Source organism: Centruroides sculpturatus, unplaced genomic scaffold (genome assembly GCF_000671375.1).
Source record: "Centruroides sculpturatus isolate CEXI.00-Female unplaced genomic scaffold, Cexi_2.0 scaffold489, whole genome shotgun sequence".
Classification (NCBI taxonomy): domain Eukaryota; kingdom Metazoa; phylum Arthropoda; class Arachnida; order Scorpiones; family Buthidae; genus Centruroides; species Centruroides sculpturatus.
Genome location: NW_019384739.1, coordinates 175,383 through 195,275, shown reverse-complemented (window position 1 = coordinate 195,275; position 19,893 = coordinate 175,383). Strand labels below are relative to the sequence as shown.

The 19,893-nt window shown below is 37.8% G+C and overlaps 1 protein-coding gene across 7 annotated transcripts in view; it reads left to right on the top strand.

The window, feature by feature from the left end:
* The window catches only part of LOC111628337 (SID1 transmembrane family member 1-like), a 128,283-nt gene extending 112,745 nt beyond the window's left edge, over nucleotides 1-15,538 (top strand). For 4 of the 7 annotated variants that reach the window (XM_023372105.1, XM_023372101.1, XM_023372100.1 and 1 more), the window contains exons 22-24: nucleotides 983-1,093; nucleotides 3,321-3,434; nucleotides 6,628-7,104. In XM_023372105.1, coding sequence (XP_023227873.1) covers nucleotides 983-1,093; nucleotides 3,321-3,434; nucleotides 6,628-6,699 — 297 coding nt within the window. In that variant the 3' untranslated portion in view covers nucleotides 6,700-7,104. Of the gene's footprint in view, nucleotides 1-982; nucleotides 1,094-2,995; nucleotides 3,278-3,320; nucleotides 3,435-6,627; nucleotides 7,105-14,957 lie in introns of those variants that run through there. The other 3 variants (XM_023372102.1, XM_023372103.1, XM_023372104.1) reach the window with 3 other exon arrangements.
* The last annotated feature ends 4,355 nt before the right edge of the window (nucleotides 15,539-19,893 follow it).

Genomic DNA, 19,893 nt, shown 5'->3' with positions numbered 1-19,893 from the left:
TTGTCCCTAATATCGAGTGGCTCATAAAGGTTGTGAATAACACTATGCAGGATTACATTAGATGGCAAGCGAGATTCAGTGCAGAAAGGGAGAAACACGTTAACACGAATGCAAGGCGATTCAACAAATGCATAAAAGAAACAAGGGATTGGCTGCAAAGGAATGATATTGTACTCATAAAGGCAGATAAATCCAAGGGTATAGTGCTTTTCAAATGAGATTCATATAACCGGAAATTGCAAGAATACATCAACAACACAGAAACTTGGTATATATATTATATGGACCATGGGGAAAAGAAAAATGCAAAAAAAAATATTTAGTTCGAATTTTTACCACTAGGTGAAAAAATGGTGCACAAGAAACACAAAATGGAAACACGCAAAAGGTTTTTATTTACATTTGTTTAATGTGCAATCCATTTGCATCAATTACATATTCAAAATGCCTTACAATGCTGTAAGGCATTTTGAACACGTAAAGTCAAATAATTTCTGTTTTAATATTCAATCTACTATACAGGGGGTCCTGCAAAATGTCTGATGAGTTTTTGTAGAACACAGGGCCTTACAAAACTTGGGGCCAGGTTCCGCAAACGTGCTGAACCTGCCTCGTGCCAGCCCTGGGTTTAGAACTGTCTAAGCTGTTATGTCAGTCAGAACTGTTTGACTATTCAAATTGATGGCAAAAACTTTAATATGTATGCATTTGTGCAATATAACCATCAAATTCCTTAAGCCTCAATCAATGAGATGAATTAACAAACATGCAGTAACACAAATTAAGGAATTTAAATGATAACATTAGGCTGAAAAAGTTTTGTGTTTTTGCCAATTGATTGATAATTTGTAATGGCCATTATTTCATCTGAAAGTTTGACAAGCCAAACACCGTAGTCATATCTGTCTACAGTGTTTAAGTTGTAGTAATAATTGTTTTGACCATAAAACAGTAAATAATATATGTAATTTTTGTCTTTCAGTTACGTCACAAAGAGAAGATATTGCCCCCCTCATTGACTTACATTATTCTCTCTATGATTACTTGGGGTGCTGCTCTCTACTTTTTCTCCAAGAAGAACATTACTTGGCAGGTAAGTTGTAATTCAGTTTTTCTTCATCACATTGATGGTTAGATATTTTTCATGCAGCAAGTCTTGACCATCACCCTGGCTTAAAATTTTTATGTGGATTGGAATAAATTAGGTGAGATGCTACAGAACAGAGAGCTCAAATACATGAAATTGTTTGTTTAGCAATAGAATGGTTTTAGTAGCAGTTGATGTAATCTGGAAGAATATCATTGATTGAAATAGCAGACAAGCACTGAACAAAGAGATTCATCATTTTTATAGAAAGCATTTTTATAGAATTTCAGAAACATCCTTTACCATATTATATTTATTTGAACTTTTTTCCCTTTTAAAAATAAACATGGGAATAATTTTGATTAAAAGGCAGACATCCATTTTCTGTTATTTGTCATCAGTTTAAAGCAGCCAGTAACTTATTCACAAACTTCTTCTGACCAGAGCTGTGGAGTTGGAGTCGGGAGGAATTTCTGGCCAGAGGAGTCAGAGTTGGAAAAAATGTGTCGACTCTGACTCCTGCATTTTAAATTTACTTTTTTTTTGCTATTATTTTATTAGTAATTTACCTTCTTCAATTACAATGATCGTGCTGCTATAGTAACAATATTGTTATTGTAAAAGTAATTTTGCATGCTTCAATATAGATCCTGAGTTGATGCATTTAATAACATTGTTAGTAAATTTAATTAAATTAAAACACAGTTTACTCGTCATCACTAGCGAATTTTCTAAATTACCTCAGGTTATTACAAACACTTCATACGTGGATCAATGATTCAATCATGGAAATGAATTGCTGCATTTTTAAGCTTTTTAAAACTATTTTAAAGTANGTGAAATGGAAGTGCAAATGCTGTCAAATATATGTAGATGTAGAATTTTATTGCCCCTTTCTCCTCTTATTAAATATTTGTTAAAAATTAATTTTTTAATACAAATAAATATTATTGTAAGTTAAATATTAAAAATACTAACTATAAAAGTATTTGGGTAAATGTCCCAGGCTCCTTGCAGAGTTCAGAATTTTGTATCTCCCATGAGTGCCTCTGCCCTCCATAAAATGACTTGATATTTAATTTTGCTGGAGTTGGAGTCAGCCTACTAAAATTATCAGGAGTCGGAGTTGAGTGTTTTTTTACCGACTCCACAGCCCTGCTTCTGACTACTATTTTGACACATCCTAAAGGGTTTGGTCAGTTGATAAGAAACAAATAATTTTAAATGACATCTTTATTTTTGTTCAAGTAAAAGGAAAAGTCAAGTTTGTATAAAATTTGCAAATATTCTATCAATCAGAAACTTATGCACGAAACTTATGCACCCATGGTAACAGATGTGTTTTAATGTAACTTGCAAAATAAAGCCTCTGGCAGAAAATACTTTTTGGGCAGGCTCAACTGAGAAAAAATATTAAAATTCACAAAAGAAAAAAACTTACAAATATTTTTTGTAAAAAATATAAGACTCTGAAATATGAAGTGGGGTCACCGTTGACTCTATGGTAGTACTTGGGTTAATCACACTCCACTATAAGTTGGCCAGATCTGGCATATCAAAACTCAAAACATTGTCTCTCAGTTGATACAGGTTAATGCATACAAAGTGGGAACTGCATGCCAGCACATTTTAGGTACAGTACCTTCCAATGATGTATCCAACTGTCAATGTGTTTAAGTCAGAGAAGTTTTGTTCTTTTTGACTTTAATGGTTTGAATTGACCAAGACACTTCCCAGACACTGCAAAATGCATTTGTATTAATATAAGGAAATCAAAAATAATTTGAAGGGAAACAAAACTAGATATTTTTACAAAAGATGTCAATAGACAATATTTGTTAGTTTAATTAGGTTTTTGTTACTTTTCTCTGCACTATAATTAAAGTTTAATCTATTTAATTATTTTAGTACAAAATCAACCTGGAAGGGACAGTAGTGGCAAAGTTTGCTTCTTTCAAAGAGTAAATGAAGTGACATGCTGTCCTGAAAGGTTGGTAGTCCTTAAAGAATATAGAAGATTGGATTTCTACAAAAAAGGAAGCAAACAGAAAGGGGGCTTGATGAAAGGTCTAGTTCTTTATTATTTAAGAAAAGGAAATTTTCTTTCCTACTAGAAATGCCAAGAATTTGTTGGAATGTACAACCAAAGACTGGTTCATTGATCTACTCAGTTTTCTGTAATTTCCAAACCATTTATTCAAAATAGGACAATTAAAATGAATTTTCTTTACAGAAAAGTCCAGCACTGTCCAGGGAAAATAACAAGAAGTGTCTACTGGTGAATTTTTATGATGGTCATGATGTCTGGCACTTTCTTTCCAGTGCTGCCCTCTTCTTCTCTTTCATGGTGAGTGAATACTTTGGAAGTCAGCAAACTTTTGTTCTCAACTTATCAGACATTGTTGTTCAGTTAATTTTTTATCATAATGACTGCTAACTGATTGTTACAATGCAATAACTGATTGGTAATTCATATGAACACACTTGGATGCAGTGGCGTACCGTGGGTGTCAGCCGCCCAGGACAGAGGAAAATTTCGGCTCCCCCCTTTATGTAGGTATTTCAATTTAAAAGACCAAAATTCAGTTTTGTCACAGAACAAGCAATGAAAAATTCGGTGGTAGTGCAGCGACCTGTTTAAAATAGTTCTATCATACAATGAAAAAAAAAAAAGGGGTCTACAGAACGATAGCACTATCGTAGGCGCGATGCAAGTATAGATTAGGATGTTTCAAATTTTTACAAGATATTATTATTACTTATTGTAAAATTTTGCCACCCCCTAAAAAAAGTGCCACCCTGGGCGGGCTGCCCCTGCCGCCCACGTTACGGTACGCCACTGCTTGGATGCAAAGTGTGAGAACTTCTGATAGAACATGGTACAGTCAGTGAATTGCCCAAGTACTATGTTTCTTGAAGTTTCTCAAACATATTTGGCTTGTTCTATTTCACTGGTCGTATTTTCCATTCGAAAAAAGCTTTCATAAGACATGCAAAATAGTATCAAGCAAGGTTTTGAATAATATTTTCAAAAGTTGGCTAGTCATCAAAATATCTTGAGACACATAAATGAAAAATATTTTAAAAATCCTTTACAATTGGTAATTAACAAAATTTATGTTTTGAAGATGCAAATGCTTATTTCTGTAATGATTTTTAGGGAAAAAATCAAGAAAAAATACATGGAATAAGATGTAATTTGATAAAAATCAAAAAGAAATAAATTAAAATAATTATTTTGATTATAATAATAATCAAAATAAATTATTATTTTATACAGTAGCACTATTGGCATCCAGTCTTATTTGCTAGCTGTTCCACAGCACTATATCTTGTATCATTTCATTATCATTACTTTCTTTTTGTTTTTTGGTACTATTTAAGTCTATTCTTGTCATTATTCTTCATTTATTTTTAGTTTTCTTTTCCGATATAGTTCACTTATTTAATTATTGTACTAAGTGTCGTATTTAAAAGTAACTCAGTTCAAGTTGACCTTGCACTTTCTTGCATTTCATTTTTCCACTCCAGAAACACTTCCATATATTAATCCAAACAAAAACATATGAGATGTAAAAAAATTTTGCCAAGTAAAAATTTATGACAATTTAGATGACATTCAAAATTTTTCTTTGGTGTTTTCCTTTGGTAAAGATAAGCTTGGCACTTGGAGGCAAAATGTAGAAAACAATAATACAGGCAAAAAATCTTGTGAGTACCGCTTCCAAACTTTGATCTGTCGACCTGGAAGTTTTGCGAGTACCTCACTGATAACGAGAAAGGCTTCTTTAAAATTTGAAGATTCAGTAGTTTTTCTCTATGAGTATTTACAGTGCCAGATGAAGAAAAAGGAGGAGAAGAAAATACAGCGTTTTTGGTGATTTTTGCACTTTTTAATTTTTTATTTTTGAAAACTGCTTTATAGAAAATCTTGAAATTTTGCACACTACCTAAGGAAACAATTTATGTTCGAACGAGATATTTGGAAAATACTTCAGGTGTTTGGTGATGCAGAAAAATCAACCCTCAAAAATTGGCAACTTTGAATCCTTTATATGTAGTTGGTCAGTGAGTTTTTTACTTAGCGGGGAGTCACTGCCTTGACTCCTGATTACCTCTATTTATTTATGAACTCGTAAGCTTTGAAAACGTGGTTATTATTAGTGCAAAAGCTGTATACATATATAAAATGGATAAAGTTTTATTCAATATATAACTAGTATTTCTAGATATCACTGTAAAATGATCCCTTCATACCAAAGTATATAAGTAATTTACTGATGAATCTTATCAATGGCAACCATTAGCGTAGCAGAAGGGTGAATGTAAAGAGCCTCAATTTACTGATCTCCTCTAGATGTGCAGACCACATAGAACGATCACCATCTGATAATATTTTCTTCCCTTATTCTGCATTTAGTTCAAGAGGCTTTGTGGGTAATAAGTACAATAAATGCAACCAACCTGATAATTACTTAAAATATCAAGCAAACAGCCAAATTCCTTTACTGGCTATTAAGGCTAAATACTTTATTGAGTTATTAAAGGCTAAATAATTACAAAGGAATTTGGCTGCTGTTTGATATTTGTGGGTAATTTGAATCATTCAAACCTTGCTTGATACTATTTGCATGTTTTATGGAACCTTTTTTGTGGAAAATATGACCAGTGCAATAGAACAAACCAAATGTGACAGTCTCGTTTGAGCAACTTGAAGAAACATAGCACTTGGTCAGTTCCCAGACTGCACCATGTTCTATTAGAAGTTCTCAAACTTTGCATCCAATAAGTGTGTTCATATTAGTTTGCCACCTTTTCAAAATTGCTGACCCAGACATTTTAAAATTAAGGTGTTATACTTAGAAATAAAAAAAAATTAGGTTTTTTAATTATGAGTAGAAAAGAAATATTTTTTTTTTTATTAGAACGTAAGCATGTACCGTACATGATATATTAAAATAATAAAATAATCACATGTGGCATATCCAAAAATAATTAATAACAGTCCGATGTCGATATTAATTGCAAAAATAATACATAAAGGTAAGAATAATAAATAATAACACATACCAACATGAATATTAAGTTACAAAAGATACATACGAGGCGTGAGCAATGTCATTTTACAGCCAAGAACTGAACAATGCACATGCCAGTTTTAAATCAGTTAGGGATTTGTGTTGGAACAAACTGAATATTTGCAAGTTAAAATTTTAAAAGTACATTTTCTATCACTCTTAGCCTAGCAATAAGATGGGGATAAGTTTGGGTGGGGGTGTGAAGTTAGTTTTTAACCGTTAAACTAAAATATTCACAAATATTTTTTTAAATTTATTTTCTTTAATCGTAATTTCACAATTTCTACGAAAACCGGGCCATGAATTTAAAAAACTGGCTTGGTGGCAACATCAGTTCATATGAATTACTATTCAGGTTATTGCATTGTAATAATCCAATTTGAATGGTTAGTTATTATGATGAAAAATTAATTGAACAACAACGTCTGATAAGTCAAGAATCGCAAGAAAATGATTTATTAGTGTTTTAACAGAGGTAAAGCCGGTTCAAGACACAAATATAAAAAATGGGTTACAGAGTTACAGTATCAATAACCAGGGATGAATTCTCTGGGCTTACTTAACATGCGCCACATGCTTAAGAGAAAGTTTTGACTGTCAATATATTTTTTATATGAGAATATGCCATAAATTTATTCTAATGTGTAAAACTCTTTTATCCTTTGTGTTTGCTTTTACATTGACAGCTAGTGGCTAGCCGTTTTAAGTAAGTGCGATGCTTGCGGGAACTAGATTGCTCGCTTGTGTGGAGGTTTGCTGCAGCAAACAAGTGCGCATGCATGACGCCATTGGAAGGATTTAACACGGCCAGATTGTATCGAAAGTTTGTGGTACCCAGTCAGCGTACATGTATTGTGTTTAGGGGCGGATCTACATAGGGACTAATAGGGCTTAAGCCCTGGACACCCATTGTCAAGGGCCCACAAAAATTGAATTATCATCATAAATTTTTAATATCTTTTCATTATATATTTCATAGGTATGGATTTGTGTTTTNTTGAATTATCATCATAAATTTTTAATATCTTTTCATTATATATTTCATATATTTTATCTGTAGATATAATGGGCTTTATAATAGTCCATACGTTTTTATTCACACCAAATAACATTTCTACGTATTGTTTAGTGCTAGAGATAGGCCTATTATTATAACTTTCAGCATGCCCAAAAATTTTGGTTAGGGTTCGCCAGTGGCATAGCGAGGGGGGTGCAAGGGGATGTATCATGCACCGGGTGCCACTCGCAGAGGGGCGCCCAACTGGTCTCCAAGACAAACTAAACGTGTTTCTGGGGGGTAGGGGGTGCCAATAAAGTGTCGTGCCCTGGGCGCCAGTTATGTTCGCTACGCCACTGGGATTTGCTCCTGTCAATAACTGACAAAATATTATGCAGTACACTATAAATTAATGTAATCATAGTATGGCTTTGCCGAGAGGAATAGCCGTTGCAGAATTTTGGGATTGGTACAGAAAGTGCAGAGAAGCCAGGAACAGACATGGGGAAAAGGGCATGTTTTGTACTTTGTGGGTAAAAATTATACATTACTCCGAATTTTGAAAAAAAGGTGTTAAAACTAAATATTATAAAAACGTGGTAACACTGCTGAAGTGAATTCATATTAGAGGCAAAAGAATTTTTTCTGATTGTGGATAAAACCACTGGAACACCGGTAGTCAGTCGCACGTTTGCGCCCGACCAATGGATGGGCCACGTGAAGTTTTCCAGATTTTCTTCACGTTTGTAACATCTAAATAAGAACCAGTTTCCCATTAAAGTCTTCCCTACAGACAACCTAGCCGTCGCGTCGTCGTAACCAAATAAATTATACTCAGGCGAGCCCTTGGGGTTATCACCCCACAAAAACTCTTTGTTTATAGAAACAAAGATCTAAACTTTGTGTGTACAGGGTCGTTAGCAAAAATAGAACACGACAATAAAATGACACAAAACATAGCTGCTTAGCGATTCTTAGCATGACGATAAGTGAGAATGAAATGTTTTTAACAGAACTCAAACAACAAGAAATCCGAAGACATAGTCGATATTTTAGTGGTCTTTTTGATATCGATTATTTGGTATCGAGAATTCCGATTAGTCATTCGATTATTATTCGATTCGCCAAATCCAAAATCGGTCATCCTTAGTAAGAACAGACATTTAGCTGTACCATGCGGTGGGAAATGTCGCGTCCTTTTTATATAGCGTAGTTCTGACGACTATCTTTCTCGGCATTAGTATCGAGTTTACTTAGTATTTAAATACAGTAGAGCGTCGTTTATCCGAAAGCATTCCAGTCTGCAAATTTAAATTTTTGCTAGTGCTGTGGCGCTGCAATCTTTGGCTATATCTTGGGCTACTCTAATATTTTTTTTGTTGGTGTGTGTTTTTTAGCTGGCAGTATTGGCACTGTTGTGTGGTGTTTTTCTGAGGATTGTGTGTCGTGCTGAATCGAACTTTTTTGATACTAGATCATCTTCTAAAGTATATATTTTTTGATTTTTATATTTTTCAATATATTTATTTTGTTTGTAAGAAATAAAGAAATAATTTTTAACGATACAATAGCCACGATTATTATTTTAAAAAGTTTACGTTAGGCTTAACATCGACGAAAATTCAACGCCAAGCGACACGCGACGGAGAAAAATTTCAACACGGGATAGGTTAATGTATTTTTTCGCACTAAAAATAAGTTATCCGAACAACCTCAGTCCCCAATTGATTCGGATAAACGACGCTCTACTGTAATATACCATATTATCCGAAACTTTCGTTTCTTTAAGTTATATAAAAATAATACAATATGGGTTCCAGAAACCAGCGGGCCTTAGTGCAGTAGTTGGGTTCCCGGGCATACAAGTCGCACCACGCCAATTCCGGTAGGCTGACAGCGTACGGTGCATTAAAAAAGTTTTCTTCACTTTTCGTCTTAATTATTACGTAAGGTACGGTGTTTTATATTTTAAGAGCATTAATAACGATAAAACGGACTCCGGTTTCGTAATCGTGAGGTCAATGTTTCGAATCTCATTGGTTTTAGGTAATTTTATTTTTAATACAAAACTATAATTTACACTTTGTTCTTGGTCTTCTTGATTTTTTATTCTTGGAATACACGACAGCGGAGAGTGTTGGCAAGCGCATGAGAATAGCGTCGTTCGTCAGACTCCACAGTTCCAGAGCCGTTGAGTATTTTTCTGCCAAACATCCTCTACAGTAGCGCCGTTTCGGAACATGTTTAGTGTTTGACGTCATATTAAGGGCGCGTTTGGAAATTCTAACTGGTAACACTGGGGTAGTGGTGACTGATGTCATCGGTCGTAGCCGGTTATTCCGGGCGATTAGCACATTTTTAAACACGCTGGCTATTTTGTGGTGTTCAACATGGCGGAAAGCCACCAAAGCCAAGTTCATCAAAAGATGAAATGAACTTGTAGAATTTTTTACAAGTATTGGAGAAAAATTTATCTTCGTTTGGGAACCACTGTTTTACAGTATAAACTAAACTTTTGATTCTCGGCGCCCTTGCTAAATCCAGATTTTCCCAAGGCGCCTTATGTCAAATTCCAACAAGCACAATTTGTGAAAAAGCGAAATAACCAATATTTTTTTTAAATTAAAAAGTTAGGATGTTAAGTAAAAAATTAAATAAAACACGTATTTAAGATAACAAAAAATGTAATTGAACAAATTCAATTAATTATAGTTAATGGGATGGATGAGTCTGTTTATCATTGCACATTTTCTCAAATCTTGGAATCGAACTGGACACAGCTACCCTCATTTCCTTCTTCGCATTGATTTTCGTGCAATACTTAGTTTTTATCACAGCGACAAACTCGGCTTCGCACAAATAAGAAGTCGAAAATGGAATTATGATTCTCTGATCTTTACCAATTAGAAGGGATATCCATCTTTTACTGATATCCAAAATTCAGTTAATTCCATGTTGCTAAATTTTGTTTTCAACGTATTGTCGCGAGACAACTCAATAAGATTCTCTTCTTCTGCAGCAGTAAATTCAGATGGAACACTGGCATTAAAAGGATCTTGAATCCATGCAATTTATCGATATTATCATTTTGAAAATGTTTCTCAAACCGGGTGATAATGATTTTCAAACGTGGATTTTATACTTCGAGAGAAATCAACTCTACTGGAGGTTGGAGGTCAAAAATTATAACGAGGGAATATATTCTTTTCCTCTGTCTTCATTTATTTTTCTTTTTCATAGTTTTATTCTTTTTTTTTTATAAAAGCTGAAATTTTCTCAACCGACTTTAAAAGGTGATGTTGCTTCCCTGCAGGGAGAGATTCAGAGCATTCGGCTTTTCAAAAATATCACATAAGTATGCTAGTTTTACCAAAAAAAATCTTCATTTCCAAAATTTTCGGCATACTTATTGTCTTCCTCTTTAAGAAAAATATAAAACACAAACATTAAGTACAAAATACAACATTACTTCGAGAAAACCAACGCTCTCTCGTGGTAATGTTTTGTACTTTTTCGAAGTGCTGTAATACATTAAAGACGAGTGCTCGGATCTCATAGCCTTACATAATTTTTTGAAAAATCTTTTCTTCAACGGCCTGTTTTTTAATATAAATTTTACTACATGTTTTAAGACCTGCTTCAATGTAGGACCCTATGAATAACGCAATGGGCCCACAGTGCAATAGAGTCTTTGCTTCGAAAAAGTGCTTGCAATCCTCCATAACACCCGGACATAGAACGAGCACTATCAGTATAGATACCAATGCATTTGGTCCACTCCAAATTATTTTTGGATATAAAAATATCAAGGATCTCGAACAAGACGTGAGCCTTAGCACCAGCAGTGATACTTTTACAAAATTGAGCCTTCTACAATGTTGTTGTTGTTATCTATAAACCGTACTGTACATAGCAAATCAAGTGAACATCATTATTATTATCTGTGTCCTTATCCAGCTACAACCCAAATTCCTTCCAATTTATTTTTTCAATTGTTTGAACATTGGAAGTCCTTCGCTGTGCTGTATTCTGCGACTGATGGTGTTTTTGGACAAAGGCACTTGAAAGCTGCTTTCCAGCTGACTCGCCGATCGTAACGTTCACTATAGGTACAGCATCCGGTAGAATGAATTTTTCTGCGATGTTATGAGGCTTTTAACATTTTGCGATTCTATGTGCCACCTTTATTACTGAGTTAATGATTTGCACCAGGTCTGCTAGATGTAGCATCTTATCACATTGAATAGAAAGTGGAAGTAAAATTATAAAAAAATTTATAACATTTCGTGGCGCCTCGGCGCACACTTTGGGAACCGCTGCTGTAAAATCAATAATTTCGTAGCATTTGCTGGCCATTTTCCATGCTGTCTTGCCCATCTGAAATTTGGGTCGATATTGGCTTTCTGATCTTGATCGATTTGTGTCGCGAAAACAAAATGTTTTTAATAAAGTAAAATTACATTATAGATGGAATTGCTTTATTGCTTGCTATGCCCAATCACCAGGAACAACTATTTTCCGTTGCAGAGAAAACCTTTCTTTAGAGGCTAGGACTCTGCACACAAATATGTAAAACAGTCTAAAATGTCCACAGGTGACAATCCCAACACAATTAAAAATATAATATTTCTTTGTTCTGCCAGCTCTTTTTACAAACAAACAAATTTTCTATTTTCTGTAAATTTTTAAAATCACGGTCACGTTCCTCACATGATACAATGTGTCCGCCATCTTGTAATTCAATAGAACCGTTTTATCTGCTTTGTCACCGAGGTTACTTCGGCAAGTACCGCAGAACAACCGATGACGTTATAATCGTGATTTTTGATTATTCGGGTTACATTTACTAAACGCTCCGGTAATTGCCAGCAGTTTTTGGTAACACCTGTTAAAATTTCCAAACGCACTCTTAGTAGTGTCTTTGGTTTACCTTACCTATCGCTGGATGCAACCGACCAATGACGGCTGCTTTCTGCTCCGATTGCAAACGTCACTCGTCGCTGGTTACACGTAACATCGTAACAGCTACCGATCGAAACATCTTTGCCCGGTTACAACTGGCCAATAAAAACAACGTTTTCGTGTCAGAGTTATCGACTGACGGCAAGAAAAAAGATTCGTATTGAAAATAACACTGGAATATAATTTATTTTCGTTAAGCTTTCACAAATATTAGACTGGATATTGCTTTTCGGAGATCAGGAAAACAACTTCAATCGTTGATTCCAACAACAACACGGTAAATAAAAAGAACGTCAACGTAATAACTGCAGTATAGAATAAGACCTCGTTTAGCGTTTCTTCGATCAACGCTGATTCAAATTAACGCGGCATTTCATTGATTCTTATATACTGTAATACGATTTTTCTCAAACACGAACCAATCAGAAGGTGGCAATTCGTCATAACGCTGTACTTTCCTTAAATCCGTTTGGTGCAATTTTACAAAACTTTAACATCATGCATGCCACGGGCAATATCGATCTGGCTTGGCAAGAATTAACCGTTAGCCTAAAGAGCCTTAGCCTGAAATAAAAGGTCGGCGTTTTGATCAGTTTTTAACTTTGTGTGAAATTTTTAATACTGTATTCTATAATCGTTGTTTTAACGAAGATTACGCTATATCCTCAAGCCAGTTTGCTGTTACTTCTCGGGACTGTGAAAAGGATAACCCTTTCCCTCTCCCCCGCGGGGAGGGGGAATTTCCAAAAACCCCGTCTTACTGTATACATTCTCATGAAGTATCCTGTGTACCAAATTTCAACTTTCAACTCCTAAACGTTTGGGCTCCGCGCTTATTATTATTATTATTAACCCATCTCGATTATATTATAAGATTAAAACGTCTTTAAAAGAAACTTGAAATTAAAAGGAGACACTACAGTTTTAAAAAAAAATAACTTACAAATCAGTTTATGAAAGCTTTGAGTTACATTATAAAACCGTTCTATATGAAAATTTTATTTTTATAGATTCGCTAATAATACAATTAATTTATATTACTTTTGCAAGAATTTAAGATATTTTAATCGAATTTGGTGAAAAAAGCTCGAGAGTTCCCTTTTATGAATTTAATTATATTCGAAAAGGTCTTACTTTTAGAAGTAACATTGTTGTGTATACTCGACCCACTTTTAGCCTTAATCCTAACCGCAGCGCTTCGAGTGAGAAAATGTGGCTCTAGACGGAAAATTCTGCTCTCTTCTCTAGTAACCGTGGTTGTAGTTTCGCACTTTTACCAATAGATGAAAGTTTTAAAAATTCCATATACAGTAAGACCCGCTTAACGCGGGGGATACGTTCCTAGACGACAAAGCGCTTAATCTTTGCTATACAATACGACTTAAGTTGAATATGTATAATGATAACAACATTCTATACAACTATTATTATTTTGGCATGAAAAAGATTAGAAAAAGTTTTATCACCTCACTGGCTTTTTTTTTCTTTTTATAAAAAACTATAAGTGAGTGGTGGTTTCCATCGTTGGAAACTATATTGAAGGCATAGAAATAGAAAGGGATAAAATAATCTTTAAAAGAGAAAAATATCTTTAACCGATAGAAATGGACAAGAAAGCAAAATAAGAATGTTTATTAAGTAAAACTGTGTGTTACAATACAGTAGACGCCCCCTATAACACTAGATAATTCCGTGTTATATGAATTCCATGTTGTACGAGTCACTTAGATTTTACAAATACGTGTGCCAGGCCGTGAACGGCTCACGTATTTGTAAAATCTAAGTGACTCGTACAACATGGAATTCATATAACACGGAATTATCTAGAGTGTTGTAGGGGGCCTACTGTAATATAAGTTAAGTAAATAAATATAGCATATACTTCAATATCCGGTTTATCAGCAATATTTACATAAAATTATCGAAAATTTTATTACGTTTACAAATTCAATGTATGCGGAACAACTTTCTTGCAGATTTCTTCACCTTTATTGCCAAATATCTTGTTTCTCCATCTTGCTTTTATACATTTGCATCACCGGCAGACTGCGAGTGATGTAAAAATGTACAACTTTCGTCGTTATGGCAATGTGTGCACGACATTTTCACATCCCACTGGCTAGATTCAACCACACGTTTTATAACGCGCGAGGGAAGGAATCCTTCCCACCCGGAAATCGGACCAACATAACTAAAGGTGGAATTTAAGAGGAGGCGGCTACCTAATTTCCATCTCGTCTCAAAAAAGCCAAAAAAATATATCCACCTTTCTCTCAGCAATTACAATTGATTATAACAACACACTTGAACTTTTGCCGAGCGTAAAATTATTAATCGTAAGCCTGGGGATGACCTATAATAAATAGGTCGAAAACGTTTGAAATAAAATAATTTTATACTGGGCAAAAATTCAGGTGTGTTGTTATAATCAAAAAAGTATAGTTTAGTCGACCACCGTATTTCGGAGGCGCGCCATTTAAAAGGGTTTCTAAGTTTAAATTAATTTATATCAAAACAAAGGCGACGTCTAGTCTTTTCACTCTTTCTGCCTGGCGGCGGAGGAGAAGTCTTCCCCGGGTTCCTACTCCCTGCGGATTAGAGGGGATCCCCAGCGGGTCCCTTCCTCCGCCGATCATACTTAGAAGAAGAAAGAATTTTCTTCGGGGTGGAAGGAAGATGCCAATGGCGTCTTCCGTATTTGTTTACTACCGCGGATTTCTCCGGGGCCTTTTCGGTCCGGATAAGCAAAGTGGGTTTTTCTGACGGGAAAGTGCACGCCTTTTGTCCGCGGTAGAGCCGGAACTGGTCTCTAGGATTTTTCTTTTTCTTTCAGACGCTGCTGACGCTGGACGACGACTTGATCTTCACTCCCAGAGACGCCATCCCCGTCTTCTAGGCTTTCTCCTCCTCTTCCCCTCCTCGCGCCCGTATATTTTTAAACGTCGAAGGAACTGGCGGACAGAACGGCTTCCTGCGCCGTCTTTTCTTCCATCCCGTCCGCTCTTTATCCCGGCGGCGGTAAGCGAGGCGGAGTCTACCCCCTTCGTACTTCCTTGGACGCCGGATAAATCTCCCATTCCGAGCCTTTCCCCGGGGTGACGGATTCCGATCTCCGCCTGGCCGCCGGAAAGCGCTAGGAGGAAGGCACGGCCGAGAAAAGGGAATTTGGCTGCCGAGGTGTTAAGATTTTCCTTGTTTTTTTTACAAATGTCGGAACGGGCGGAGGACGAAGACTTTTGGAAACGGTCGGTGGCTCTCCGCCCTTTGACCCGCGCCGAACGAGAACGACCTTTACCTCGACCGGATCCTCCCCGAATTTTCCGGTCCTTCGACTATAATACGGGTAAATGAAATCCTACCAGAAGACGGTTGTTGCGGTAATAAAAGTTTATTAAATTTCGAGTTTTCCGAAAACGTTCTTTTCTCTTGCTTCAGTCTATTTATTCTACATGTCCACGCGGATGCGTCACAACTACTTGATTCCAACAATATATAAAAATTTATTTTAGGGGACCGCAAAATGTCACAATAAATAATAATAGTATCTTATAAGAATTTGAACCATTTTATTTCATATTTTCGTCCACCTACGACTCGGACCGATTGAAATGAGCACGGAATAGTGTTACCATCCATCCGGACAGTCCGGAAATCGACTCGCCGTTCGGGGATATCGTGCGCAACCTGTTGACCTTTTTCATTACTTATTCTGTGACGAAACTGAATTTTAGTCTTTTAAATTGAGATACCTAAATAAGGGGCGAAATTTTCCTTTGCCCCCGGCAGCTGACACGCACGCTATGCCACTGGTCTGGGTGTGTGCGCGTGCGGGAACGCGATTTTGTTCCTCCGCTTTCGAGCCCCATAACTTTCGCGCTTAGCTATAAGGCCAGGTAAAAGGAGAAGGTTGGGATTGCTTATCCCTTAACATAAAATGACCGGGAGTGCAGTTCCCGGTAACGCGTGTGGTTAACCACAAGCCCATGTCTGGATGCCGCCTGTAGCCTTGAAAGTCGAGAATGCGCTACGGGTATATTCTTGTTGAAGAAAAAGTCTTGGGCCCTGCAGGGCCATTGGTGCCCCTCCAAACACATGGCCTGCGCCAGATGTTTTCGCTGACGGTTGTATTTTGCACACAAACAGGATATGGTGTGGTGTTTCCTCCTCCGTGTCACAAAGTCCATTTCCTTTTTGGAGGAATTTTTTTAGATAGTTTCTAAAGGTCCCATGTCCTGTTATAAATTGGGTTGTGTGGAAATCAGGAACATAAAAGTTCATCTTCCTTCTTGCGTTCAGGTCCGGGATAAAACTGAATGTGCTTCTGACCATCGGTTCCGTGTCCCATCTTTCCTGCCATTTATAGTTGACGAAGATTATGGTTTTTTATTCAGCTGGATGGAATGCTTTCGAAAGAAGTACTTATTTGATGCTTTGTGGCCTTCTTGGTGAGAGAGGTCGTCCCTCTAGTTGCCGACTTCCCCCTGACCCATTTAAACGTAATGTTAGTTCTCTTGTTTCTTAAGCTTTTTTTTTTTTCAACTCTCCGCCCTGTGGACGCTAAGACGGCCTATTTTTAGCATGCCTATTATGGGACGACCGGATGGTGAGGGACGGAGTCTGACATATCCGAATAGTCCATCCCCCGAAAAAATCTTGGGGATTTTTCTACGGATTCGAACCCGGGTTATCCAGAGCGGTAGGCTGCCACCTTGACCGCTCGGCTATCAGGCCGTCTGTTTGTTAAGCTTGCAAGCAGATAGATAGTCTCTTGAACGATTTTTAAATTTACATTCAGTGCTTTAATTTGCAGCAGGGCCACCCCTACTGTCACTAATTATAGTGATGGGTTGGCGTGTCTTCTTCCTGAGAGTGTTATCAACGTATTCCAGGGACTTCAAGATTGCGAGGCTTTCCGCCTGGCTGTTCGTTCAATATGATTGAAGTTTATAGTAAGCTCGACACTCAACCATGTTGTTATTATTTAGGACCACCATAGATACCCCAACACTCTGTGGCCCTTTTTAACCGTCTGTATAGATGCGTATATCAGTCCCTCAATTTGAATTTGGAGATAGGTGGGCAAGTAAATGGGGGATGACAAAAATGACTATTAGGTTCTACGTCTCAGCGAGAGGAGGCAGGATGTAGAATTTAAGTGGTTCGATGAGGTTCGTTAACTGACACTTCTATTTATTATGCCCGTAAGCCAAGTCTTTAAACCCGCTTTTTGTTAACGAAGAAACACTTTACGATATCAACGGGTCGAAGAAAACTGCGTAAAGGACTCGTATCGGTGGGCGCCGCCGAATCCGTCGACGCAGATACCGGTCGCCAGAAATAGGTGTTTGAATAAAGGACGGACAGAGTTTCGCCCGGGTGCTCGTGTCTACTTATCTGGTCTCTTTCCTTTTCCTTTACGGCGTGGTCGTCGTCCGGGGAGGCCCCCCGGGCCACCGTTACCTTTTCCCGGCCGACGAAAAGGGAAGTCGGTCTACGAGGGGCCTCGCGCGATTCGACGACGGAGAGGGGCGAGTCGGGGCCGCGACCACCCGACCGGAGGAAAGTCTTTGCGCCGTTCGAGCTCTTAACCTGGAGATAAAAAATCACGAGTTAATTTCCTTCGGTCCTCTTCCCGTCTATTGTCGACTCCTTGTTAGCCATTCTTCTTTAATAACGAAGTGTTTCCGGCGTTTCTTTGCCCCTTCTTTTCTGTTACTACGCCGCGTTACTTACGAAAGAACTCGGTTAGCGCTCCGCCGTTAAACGAACCAAACGTCGGATACCGAGGTTCCACCGACATTTTTTCCTATTTGGGTATCGGAGAAACACCTTTCTTTCCTCCCACTGGCGGTAAAAGGCCTCGTTTTTCGGCCCTTCGACTGCCGAGAAACGCTTTAAGTGGGAAAAATGCTTGCAGAAAGAACGGACGCTTCTTTTTGCGTCAAGCCCGGATGCGGCTGGCGGAAAACGTAGAATACCTCCGTTCGAGAGTGGATTCCGCTTTCGAATAACCCGGGACCTCCTATATCCGGCCGACGGAATGACAAGTGGAAAATTTTCGACTTTTGCCGCGGCGGAAAGCGGAACGGTAACAATTGAACCGATAGGAAGGCCGTTTAGCGACGACGTCATAAAGATCACGTGGAACGACAGCATTCCAACTACGGCGGTCGGCAAGGCCAAAACTTTTATTTATACACTAATACTCTATCCGATTTAAATATTAATGTCAAATAGACGTACTGTATAGTACCTACTGCGTATCGGGAATGGCGTTATCGAAATTCGGATACGAAAGTATTCGATATTCTTAACTTCCGATCATTTCGAATACTGTATTTTTTCTATCCAAATTCTTGACTTTTGTGCTTTTTTATTTGCGATAAAATGGTAACTTAGAAAGTTTAATCGATATAAGAAAGCAATCCCTGTAGGCACTAGCGAAGGGAGGGTGGGGCAAGGGGGTCTATCGTGTCCCGGGCGCCACTCGCAGAGGGGCGCCAAATNGTTGTTCGACGTCGACGTCGACAACTGCATTTTAGAGAAGGGTCGTAGGGTAGCGTCGGGGGTGGAGTTCGAGGACGGAAGAGGTCGGCGGGGCGGAAAGGAGTCGGGACTTTTGTGCTTTTTTATTTGCGATAAAATGGTAACTTAGAAAGTTTAATCGATATAAGAAAGCAATCCCTGTAGGCACTAGCGAAGGGAGGGTGGGGCAAGGGGGTCTATCGTGTCCCGGGCGCCACTCGCAGAGGGGCGCCAAATGGTCTCCAAGACAAACAAGATTTGTTTTTGCATGGGGCAGGGGGCGCCAATAAAGTGTCGTGCCCCGGGCGCCAGTTATGTTCGCTACGCTACTGCCGGTAGGTGCCATTTTAGATAGTCGAAAATGTAGTACTGTATATATTATTACTACCCGTAGTAGCTGTTTATATTTACGGATGGCGGATGGCGCGCGTTTCAATCGTACCGTAATTTCCGCACCCGAACGTGATTTCCGGACGATGGCCGCGCGGCCCGTGCGTGAATGGGCCTCCGGATTCCTTTTGTCGGACGTATTATTTGGAAAGTATAAAACGGCCGAACTAAAAAAAAATTGAGGGACGAGCGCAGATTGGCCGTCAGCCACGTCGACCCACCAGTTAGGTTTACACTGCGCAGATTCTACTTCCGGTTAGTACGTTAATCGACGGTAATACAGCGGTTGATGGGTTTTAATTAATATATATAGTATATATAATGCATATATATATATATATATATTTATTATATATATATATATATATATAGATGACATTATGTTACATATATTATTATATCGCTTCGGTAGGTATTTTTATTCACGAAATGCAGCTAAAAAGGTTAAAAAGGGGGTTTGTTTTGGGGGTCGGAAACGGATTCGTCCATTTTATATTTTCTTACGGGGAAATTCGTTCGGGTTTTCCAACAACTTTTAAGAACGAATTAGGTGAAAAACCGAGGTTTGCCCGCAAATGGTCGGTACGGAAACGGTCTGCGTATATTTCTAACGTAAAACATTGGCCGAGCGAAAAGCGCAGGGGATGTCCCGGTACGGAGAAATCTTCTTACCGCTTTCTACCCTTATAAAATCGAACCGGCGTTTACTAACCGAAAATAAATTCCCCGGGAGAGATTCTTATTAATTAAAAAATTCCGCCCGTTTCCTTTCTTCCAAAATATTAACGGAGTTAAAGGGGCCTCCCGTCCGAATCGGTACGGAACCGTAAACGTAGATCGACGTCGATTGGGTC